The sequence below is a fragment of the Anarrhichthys ocellatus genome, unplaced genomic scaffold (genome assembly GCF_004355925.1).
Source record: "Anarrhichthys ocellatus isolate YVR2014 unplaced genomic scaffold, GSC_Weel_1.0 scaffold61, whole genome shotgun sequence".
NCBI classification, from domain to species: Eukaryota; Metazoa; Chordata; class Actinopteri; order Perciformes; family Anarhichadidae; genus Anarrhichthys; species Anarrhichthys ocellatus.
This window is the reverse complement of record NW_022280091.1, coordinates 745,357-756,738: the sequence shown is the minus strand read 5'-3', so window position 1 is coordinate 756,738 and position 11,382 is coordinate 745,357. Positions and strand designations below refer to the sequence as shown.

General features: G+C 41.8%; 1 protein-coding gene across 1 annotated transcript in view; it reads right to left on the bottom strand.

Annotated features, from left to right (window-relative positions):
• Positions 1-1,277, bottom strand: part of LOC116396949 (TRIO and F-actin-binding protein-like) — a 5,640-nt gene extending 4,363 nt beyond the window's left edge. The window contains exons 1-4 of the mRNA XM_031871995.1: positions 1,138-1,277; positions 724-772; positions 464-532; positions 176-265 (exon numbers count right to left, since the gene is read on the bottom strand). Coding sequence (XP_031727855.1) covers positions 176-265; positions 464-532; positions 724-772; positions 1,138-1,265 — 336 coding nt within the window. The 5' untranslated portion in view covers positions 1,266-1,277. The remainder of the gene's footprint in view (positions 1-175; positions 266-463; positions 533-723; positions 773-1,137) is intronic.
• Positions 1,278-11,382: the final 10,105 nt, after the last annotated feature.

The following is an 11,382-nucleotide window of genomic DNA, read 5'->3' as shown; positions in this document are numbered from 1 at the left end:
CACACACACACACACACACACACACACACACACACACACACACACACTTGCTGTTAAACAGGAAGCAGCCAGACATGTCATCGATGTGGAAACGGGGGGGGGGGGGTTCTGACGGTCCATCTTCCTGATGCTGTACTGTACGACACAATTAAACACAAGTACAATAAACACATACTTGTATTTGGAGTCCATAGTTCTTTTCCACATCGCAGTCTGACACATTCTCACAGGACGTCAGGTTGATTTCTCCGTCCAGATCATCTGACTGCAGCACAAATACACAAAAACAGCAAAGACAAATGTATCAGGCACCATAGAATCATTTTTGGAGGAACTGATGTTGCTCATGCTACGGTGACAACCTCTTTATACATCACTATGTAGATTGAAATGAGTTGCCTTTGGTTGACAAAAATGTACTAACAAATCAGAAATTACTTTTATGTCAAACAATAGCTCCTACCTCCTCAGCATCCGCGTCTCTGTAGTACCTCAGCGTTGTATCACCTAGAACAAACCAGTGTTTCCTCCCCTGAACAAAACACAGTTAACATGGACATTAAATTCATTATTGTAGTCTATGAACGTCTTTGTAGAAAATTTTCAGGTCAAGTCTCGTTCTTGGAGTTTTGTACTGTCTATGTAGTGTAGACAATTAGAATAGAAAATGACTAACTTTTTAGAAAAATGTATATTGAAATAATTCCAAAAACATCAATCTACCTTGCCATGTTCATCCAGTATGGACATCCACCCCTTCAAGCAACAACACCTGTAATTAAAGCATCATGATCAAGCTCTTTGAAAGCATTCTGCAATGGTTTCTGTCTCGTGCTTGATTGTGAAACTAGAGGAAACGGAAAATGTCAGAGCAGACGACGGTGTCTCTGTGCGATAACCACATCTTTCTGAAGCACACATAGAGAGGCAGGCAGAACTTTAGAGCACAAAAAATGGGAAACATACTGCAGAATGGCAACGTAAGAAAAAGGAAGAGGTGAACATTTGCAAACAGTGATCATCATTGTTGAACAATGAGAAATAGGAAGAGAAAGGGGAACTGATGGGACATTATTAGACAGACTTAAGAGCAGGCAGGTGCCATTAAAGCATGTTAGCATAAAATAATATACTTACCAGAGATGCATTCCATTGCACAGTACATATTGTGAGGAGCACAGAAAGAACGAGACATTGTGAGAGATGAACATGCGTGATGTGAGATGAAATGGGGAAGTCACAAGTGTGAGATCACATGCATTCATATAACTGTCATGTCAGGGTTTCAGAACTACTACAAACACGTTTGCTTGGTTGCATGTGAATCAAAGCATTGAAATAACATTTTGAATGTTTCATTTTGTGGTCATCCATCCCTCTGTTTTCGACTCAGCAGTTTTAGCTGAAACTGCAGGATACATCCTGAATCTATTCATGTAAAAATGATAAATCACATGAACATGCTGCCCTAAAACATAGAGTGCTAACTAATGGCTTTTTCCCTGCCTGAGAGGAGCGCCTGAGGTAAAGCAGCTGAACTAAACATCAGGGATCTACTTTAGAAGCAAATGTATGAATGACCCATTTTCCTCCAATCACTTATGTGATTTATGCAGATGCAGAAAAGTCATGGGACCGCGCTCACCTGTGTCTGCGGGCGTTCAGGAGGAGCTCGCTCCTTCACCTTTGAAGATCTGTGTCTTCCACTTTGATTATCTGAATTATCGCATCAGTGTGCGTGCGTGCAGGTTTGCATGCATCCGTGGGTGAGTTGGTGAGTGAGTGACTGACTGTGCTTCTCACTGTCTGTCCTCTGTATATATTGGGTGGCCAATTATGGCGGCATGCTCAAGGACCTCTCAAGATTGTGGGGACTCACGCTTTCTCAAAATACCTTTTATTAATAACACCTAACGGAACTACACCCTGCTGAATACCTCTCAGCCACTGCTCTGTGGCTCCCTTTGATTGTTTTGATCGGTGTGTTTGGCTAATTGCTAACAAAACTACTCTGCCGCAACTCAGCTGCTACTTAGTGGGGAGACAACTTAGTGAGTTTGTTTTTGATTGTATGAAGCAACTTCGAGCCAAATGTCTGAATACGCCACTGCTTGTTTTTCAAGTGTGTTTTATGCAACTTACGGCCCATTAGGGTCTAGACAAGTGGTTAGCCAATTGTGGGTTGCATTCATTCAATCACACAATGCAGCAGTGGTTGTTGCAGACACACCTGGCGGATATCTGCACTCTACTGAGTTTCAACATTGATTGTATTGTGAATCGTACCTGTGAATGAATAGATGCAGCTGACTGTCTTCGAGATGACCGTCCGTTCTCAGAGTCCCGACATTTCTCTCGCCTATCTCTGCCTCTCTCTCTGACTCTCCCCCTCTCATCTGACTCAAGTCTTGAACTGTGGATGTCTATTTCATCTTGAAACCTTCAGAGTCAAATCAGAGAAATATTTGACGAACACATAAACACACCAAAAGCACAATTGACATCCTTTTTTACTCACTGAACTTTCACATTCCTCTGCAAAGGCCTTTAGAGCTCTCATCTTTTCTTTGGTCAAACCAAGGCAATTGCTCATGGTCAGATCAAAAGATATCATTAAAGTATTTTTCTACTTGCTTAACCACTTCTATGAATCTTCCAGCTGCCAAAAGAACAGCCTGAAAAAACACATACACTAGGAATGCAGAATAGATGCATGGTTATGGCATGAATAAATGCTATACAATGATACCATACAGTACCCCATGGTACCACCAACCTGTAGGCTCTAAGCCTGTTGTCCCTGCATGGGCTGGGACTCTGGTTCCTCCTCCTCATCCCTGGAGACTCTTCCTCATACTCCAGCTGTATGGTTGGAATACCAGCCAGGAGAATGTAGTCGTCCATGGTCATCCCCACCTCAGATTCATAAAGATTGAGCAACATTTTACCTGATATGCGTAATGAGTGTTTTCTCTGGCAAAAAATGTAACAAGATTAAGAGTCTACAGACATGCTAGTGACTCTGTGAGGCTGTATTTAGGGAACAGTGCTAACATACTGATGTTTAGCAGGTATAAAGTGTAACATCTTACTTTAGCATGTTAGCATGCTGATATTTGCTAGTTAGCTGATGGGAATGTCATTTTGCAGGTGATTAGTCTTGAACAAATTGACCTCCATCCAATAGATGTGGAAACATTTCACTGTAAGTGTCATCCTCTGACGATCATGAATATATGTGCAACATTTTATAACAATCCATCTAATAGTTGTTTGGATATTTCACTCTGTACCAAAGTGGATGACTGAGTGACAGGCAGACCGAGATTCATCCGTAGAGCCACACCGCTAGCTTGGCTAGCAACCAAGTACCACCTGACATTCGTACCTCTTCTGTTTCTACTGCAGCCTTCTTGGGTTCAGAGATCAGCAAGGCCTCCATGCCTCGCCTCATGTTGCTCCTGCTTCTGTCACCGCTGACCTGATTGTTCCCCTCATGGCCTTTGTCGGTTTCTGTGATTGCAACATGTGAAAGTGAACCACCATGCATCTGAGAGTCCGCACCTCGTCTTGATGAGGAACCTCGAGAGGGTGGGAGGCTAAGTAAAGAGTGTGATGACCCCTGCCAGGAGCCTTGAGTTGGACTCGGTCTGCTGTCTCTGGACTGGGGCTGTGGCTGTGGGGTGTGGCTGTGTGTACTGTAGCCGTTCCTGGATGGTGATACTTTGCGGCTGTTGCGAGTACGAGTGTTGGCCGAGCTGTTGATGGCCGTTCTGATTCGAGGAGATGCTTGGGATCCCTCATATGAGTGTTGCTGGATGGCTGAAGAGCCTCGGCGGGAGATAGACTCCAGATTCCTGTACAGCTTCTCAGAGTCCAAACTGTGTTTGTTTGAAGCTTGTGACGGACTTCTCAAGTCCCGGCTGCACCTCCTTTGAGCATCATACTTACCATTCTGTAAATGGAAAGAGTCTGCTTGCCTGTGAGAGGGGGTGGCTCTAGAGGGCGAGGCGGTCCGAGAGGCAACGGACCCCCTCCTGCGAGATGGACTGGACCTGCTGGAAGTGTGCCGAGAAAGGCCACATGATGGAAGCGGAGAGGATCCATGAGACCGGGCCTGACTCCTGGAGGAGGAGCTCTTTCGTTGGGTTCCCACAGGAGACTCTGTGAACTTATAGCGATCTGGGCTCACAGAGCTGTGACGTGTTGGTGAATTATTCTGTGAATCAGCTCCCCGTCTAAAGTTGGAGTGGTACGTGTACCTCTCTGGGGATTCGCTCCTCCAAATTTCCTGCATGTACGTCTCTGGGTTCCTCCTCTGGGAGGGCGTGCCGAGGTTGACGTTCCTGTAGGGGACGCAGGCTTTTGGCTCAGTAACATGGTTGCTGGGAAGAGGATGCCCCCTCTCGTAGTACCGATACGACCGCTTGTTGACCTCCTCCATCTGCTTCTCACCATCACCTCTTCTGTCTGGAGAGAAGTAGCCACTCTCTTGTTCCCTGTCTCCTCTGGACTCTGAAAATCACACAAACCTGAGGTAATTTCCTTAATATGCACTGCAGCCTGTAAGAGAGCATGGGCACAAGTCATGGTCAAGAATGTCTAGTCAGCGTATATTTGTGGTCGTACCTGATGTCCGGTGGGACCTGTCTCTGCCCCTCCTCTCGTCCATCCAGGAGCATTCAGCTTTGGAGGGGTCCAGCCGGGTCATATCTCTTTGGGCCACATGGTGCCCCTCTGAGCTGAGGGATCTGCTCCTCTCTGGACAGTCCCACTGATTTGGAGAGCTGGAGGAGGGCAGTTGAATGTCATCACAGATATATATAAGACGAAGCTTGTGCAAACATGGAGTTGTCAGTTGAAAAATGTGTTTGCTGGACAGACTCTTGGCTTGGTGATCTAGGACAAGGGGCTACAAATGCTATAAGGTGTGGATAATGTAACGCTGATAACTACGTAACTACAACAACAAATGATAGTTGTACATGAATGTACAAATGGCAGTCCAAAAGTCTCTTTCCTTTTTGCTCTGTTTTTGGTCTCCACCAGCTCCAGAGGGAAATATCTGTCTCTTTAGCTGCGAAATGCTTCAATATGTTCCCCAGTAAGTTGCTGACTGGTGCTGGGCAGGTAGCATACTTTTTTTTCTGAATACAGTTGCCTGCTATTGTTGAAGACAAAGACTTTCTGAGTGAGAGTGTGCTCTTTCCCAGTATTTCTATATGCTCACTGCTCAGGCAGACTGTTCTTGGAAAAAAGAAGTGGTTTCTAAAATCAGGATACAGGATATAGTCACCTGGCTTGTATGTCAGTGTCACAGATATTAAGTTCCAACTCAGGACTCAGACTGTGGACCAGACTCCACTCGTAGGTCCAACCTCCGCTGACATCATCGCTACTGGCACTTGTGGTCACCTCAGACAGGGCACGGGGGTCCTCATCTGCGTCCTAGTTGGTGGATCATTTGGATAATTCAGGGAAAGTCAAAGTGGCTTGTGACCTCAAAGTATTTCAAACTAAAAAAATATGATCAAATTCGAAGAGTTGTTGAAAAGTTGTTCACAGAGGCAGTTTTACCGGCACCATTAAATTTGGTTGTGTCTGTAAATTAGATGTTCATTGAGATTTTTTATCACATGCATTCAAAAGAGAATGCTTTGATGCTATTACATTTGATGTTTAATATTATTCCCCAACACAATCCCTTACATTACATTATGGTCCTGAAAAAACCCACAGATCTTTATATTTTAAAGATCAACAACAACAAGCCGACTTAAACTTACCCTGTAGACACTAACATATAGCCAACTAACAGCCCAAGTCCAAACATTAAGACATATTTAACTTACTGTGACTGCTGGCTGTCGTTTCAGCTAAATCTGCTGTCAGCTTGTCGGCAGCTTCCCTCCTTCCTTTCTTCCCTCCTTTCTTCTCTCCCTTCGTTCCAGCTAAGCCAATACTTTTAGACTGCACAGGACGTAACTCAAGCTAGTCTCTGGTCACGCTCATGATTATTTCATTGCTCTAGTGCTTTTGCATTACCAGAACCGCCCACTCAGCGTCTTTCTCATCTTCATCTTGATCCCTCCTTCAGCTCTACCTCTCATTAACAGGCGGACCACAAAAGTTTTGCTCGTTTTAGTTCTTGATCTGTCGTTAGTTTTAAAGAGTGTAACAGTGTCGCCTTTTGTTTACAGATTGAAATACAGTGTACATTTCAGTAATAACTTTGATGAAAACAAAAAGAACTTTCTTGACTTTATTCCTCTGCATGGTTTCACTGAAGTGAGCCAGCGTTATGTGAGGGGGACATGTTTGAATGTGTCTTAAGGGCATATCAGATTACGACTCATTCCCCGAGGATTGTAATGAGCTTTCATTAATTAATGATGGAGAATCAAATGCCACCGTGGTGTATTATCCTTCTCCCACCTCCACGGTAGTTTCACTTGGTGATTGTGTTAGGAGTTGACCTCATCCCCTTCAGTGTGCAAGTTGTGGGACAGTTTTAACACACCTGCCGTATTGAATGGTGGCATGTCATTAAAAAGCACTTGACCTAATGTCAATAGATTTTGACCTCGATATGTATTGTGTAATCTTGATGAACGTGTATTAATACATGTTTTGACAATGATCACTGGTGACAAACACTTGGCAGGTGCTGATTGTGAGCATCAGGGCCGGAATTTATCAAACTAACATTTTTAGACAATGATAAATGGATAAATTATTAAAGCAAAATCTTTCACTTGTTCTCCTAATAGCAAATTTAAAATTGAGAGCTCTATTTTGCGATCCACAAACAATGCTGCTTCTTTATTGCTGTCTTCTACGTTAATCAATGATCGGTTGGAGAATGCTAACATTTTTATCTGGGACCTGTTTGCTTTAGCCTCAGCCTTTTAGCATGATTTTATGTAGCCAACAGTGGAAGAAGTATTCACATCATTTACTTCAGCAAAAGTAGCAAAACTTTCTTTGCTATTGGTTGAGCCTTTGACTTCACCGGTCAGATTTTTACCAAAGCTGAACTCCACGTGATGCAAAGATGCGAATTTGCCACGGGAAGCAAATTCGCATTAATTCGCACGTCAATCAATTTTTTCAAACTGTTTTTGTCATGAGTACTTTCACACAGAATGCAAATATAATGCAGCGCCATTATTTATAAGGAATTTGAAACTACAACACTGAGGCTCCGTAGTCTGACTCGAGACTACAAATGTATTACTTTTACTCTTTTCGACCTTGACAAAGGCAGCACAGACCAACTCCCATCTTTCCGTTCTTACCTTTCACAATAAAAGCCCTAGTATTTCCTATTTCTAGTTTGTATATTTGTCACTCCCCCAGTGTGTAAAGGCTTTTATCCTTCACTTTTTTTATTTAATTTTTTTTAACTTCTAAATTATTTTTTAAAACATGCTCATGTGTCATTTTTTGAAGTTTGATGAGCACATTATTATTTCACAAACCTTCTGAACTATATATAGGCTACCTACCCACTCTCGTGAGCCGTCCTGTTGCGCAGCAGCAGCAGTAATAGTGTTGTCGCTGAGGTGCATATGATCCGGCCGCAGGCAGGAGCCGCAGCGGGAGGGGTCAAAGGTGTTGGGCTGGAACTGACGGCAGTAGTGGTCCTCACCAGGGGGCGCAACGTCCATCCTGCTGAATCTGTCATCTGAGGCGTTTGGATGGGTATTCTCGGGCACCTTAGCACTAACACAGCCTTTATTTTCAATAGATCTGGTGTAGTTATTTCCCAGGGGGCTCTGTATCATTAACATAATATCAATAACAACTCTTATCAAAACTCTAATTAGTTGTGATTAGACAGGCTTTAAGAGATTAAAGGCTGATTCTTTAGATATCTATATTTGAATTGCATATAAGCAGATATACATTTTTAAAAAGTATATTTGTGATGTTTTTACTATAAATAGAACTCGATGAGTCAGGCCTCTGTGTCACAAACAATGTAATATCTGTTAAGGAGAGTTTGTGAGAACTCCAATATCCTGCTGGATGAAACACACACCACTATTGATGGGATCCCTTTACACCACTAAGCAAAACATAGTGACACTGTGTAATGTAACCATTACATAAAGGGAAACTTCCAGCATAAGTTATATCTTATCTAATAATGACACTCTACCTTATAAATGTGATCCAAAGTCTTCGTTTTCCAAGAGAAGATCCTCCATTGAAAGCTCAGTTTCCTCACAGCAGGATGGAAATGTTGTGGTGTGATCATGGAGGCCACAGAGGCCCAGTTGTTTTTTCAGAAAACTACCATTCATTGGTTCTGACATTGACCCAATATGGTGACTGCGTCCTATCAAATATCATCTCTAGAAAGTGAAACATAGCACGACTCGTCCCGACAGATGTCTAATGGACGGTAGTTGTGCTTGCTGCACAGATGGTTACTCTGACAGCGCGGCCCAGAAAGAGGAGAGACAAAAGAGCAGGAAAGAGAGGGTTAAAACGTCTGGGAATGAGAGTTAAAAAGTGTAATGAAATCATCATTTAAATGTTGTTACAACACAGAATAATAAACACAGGCAGCAGCGGTATATCTTAAATTAATACCTAGATAATTTAGGAGTTTTCCTATTTCTTTATTGCAGATTGTCTCACAAATTGTCTCACTTTTGTTTAAGTTTGTTCATATTTACCATTTCTGGGAGACCAATATAAATGAAGCAAGGCATCTATTCTTGATGCATAAGACATCTAAAATAGATTATTTGAATTGGTTTTAAGTGTTTGAATGAGCCGCAGGAGGGGGCCTTTTGTGTCAATAGAGTGTGTGTGTGTGTTTGTGTGTGTGCGTGTGTGTAAACTTATAACATGTCCTGAGTTTGTGATGATTAATTACAGTTTTGTAAGCCTACATTCTGTCACGTAACGTTATCAGATAAACCTCCAAGATGCGGGGGTATAATTAAATGTTTTGGCAAGTAAAATGGCAATTAAGGGGATATATTTTTGTCTTTTGCTGCGTGTCACATGGTCACCGTATCTACATTCAGCTTGCCTGGCAGCCATAATGAGAGAGTAGAGACGGTATCCATGGAAATGCAGTCGGAAAAGTTCAGCTGACACAACTTCAAACAAACACTTTAATGATCGTAATAAAGCTTCTTCATGTTCATTATTAGGACATGTTAATATCATTGCAATGATGCGAGAGCTCCACTTTTTCCTGTTTTTGTTAATGTGAAAATGAAATTGGTCATGATTGGTTTTATATACGACGCATGAGGTCCTCGTACGTTGACGTCATCAGGAGAACCTTCAAAACTAAAGCTGCGTTCATGCTTCGAGCGACACAGCAACATTCTACATGTCATTTCCAATGGAGGCCGGTGACATGAAGCTACAAATTGAAGGTCAACCCGTGTCACTGGGTGACGGGGGCCGCTCCATTGACGCGGTGGAAATGACATTAGCCAGTTTCCAGGGCTAATTAACGACATAACTGCGTCAACGAGTACTTAATACGCAATATTTCAACCGCAATTTGCAGCGCTAGGTTGTTTTGTTACTTTTGTGGCTCGTAGTGTGAACATATAAATCTGCATCTGAAATCACCCCTCCTTTACTTTTTCACTACTACCTGTATAGTATAGACACTCAGTAGTGAGACACCTACCAATCATCGTCATTTTGCATCATTGCTAATTAGTTCAGTGTCGCATGACTGTAATTTTTTGCATCTATAAAATACAACGCCTTTATTTTGAAGGGTCCCTAGAGTGAAGTGTTTCCAGAACTCTTTTCTGTGAACCATTTTGTTTTTAAATGACAAACAATCGCGACCCAATTCCCAACATGCCTTATGTATAAATCAAAATAAAGAGATATATGGTTGATGCTTTTTAACTTCCTTTTATGCACATGTTATTGAAAATACATACACATGTCAAATACTTTCACTGTTATAAGTAGGCTTCAATTATCAAAACAATACAAACATGCAGGCTTACTCGCGTGGCTCAAAAGTGTACTGCAGACATTAACGTTAAATAAAAGACTACGGGAGAAATTCTGCAAATGTATTTGGCAACCCTGATAAAATATGCCAACCTCCTTTGGGTTTCGACCCAGTCTTTGCGAATGATTATTATTGTGGATAAACACTTAAAGAATTCAGACAATGTAGTAAATGGGGAGTTTGGCTGTTGTAAGTTTATTAGTTTTGACTGATGGTGAGGTCAAATTCTTACAACTGTGATAAAAAAAAGTTCCTGTTGTGGGTTTTACGTCACATGTAATCAATTGTGTCCCTCTGCTTCCCTCTGTCTATAAATAACATGAAAATAGGTCCACTTGACAGGAATAAAAACCAGAGAAACAAACTCTGTAACAGAGTTTCTCATAATTAGACCAATCATAGATGATTAATCAAATCCCCATCAGCAATCACCTCAGAATAAAGGGCAACAATTGATCCAGCACTCCTAACCTTGATCCACCCAAGGCAAGTATTGATCGCATCTAGTATTCCTGCTCAGGACAACCTTCTGAACTCAACAACTTTAACAGCCAGCACATTCTCTTTACCCCAAAGGCGTGATTCGATTATAAGTTTACCAGAGACTCAAATCATTATCAATCTTTAACAGCCACCACACAGGACTTTTGTCCACAAGACTCATGTCCCATTTTGTCAGGTGAGACACTATAGTCACGTGACTCGTTAGCCGCCACGCTCTGAAACATGACCAAAAAATGCTCTATGACAAAGATTTCGCATTACACGCTCCGGTTTGAAACGGTACACACTTCCTGTCTCCTAAGTGGGTGTGATCGTTGTGTTTTCGGTTGCTGAGACAGAAAAAAGTAAATTTTTCTTCTGATTTGTTTGAAAAGTGTCATTTATACGATGTTCGGAACATGTGGCTTGTGAAAAATGGGTCCAACATTTTCTTAAATATTTATTACCCTTTTATTAAGATTCGGTCATAATCTCTGCTCATGTTTACTTCTCCCAGTTAATCAACTCAGGACCTGCCTTTTGTTCTTCCACAGTTTTCAGTTCTCTTTGAACTTAATATTTGTACTCCCTGCTGTTTGAAATTGTCCTTGACTTGGCTGAATGCTCTGAAGTCCACTTCCCAGGGAACGACTTTGTGATCAGTACACAGCTAAAGTGGTTTTGTTGTTTAAGCCTAACTTGCTGTGAAGACTGAAGTTTTTTCTTAAAAAAAACACTATGCATGTAACAAGTGTATGTTTGCACTTAAGAAATTAATTACCTTTGTGGTATAACATAGCTGTAATTATATTTAGTTATACATACAGTCATTACACACACTAACACATACTTAAAGTGTGTTATTAAATGTAATTGTTTAAAACAGTAGA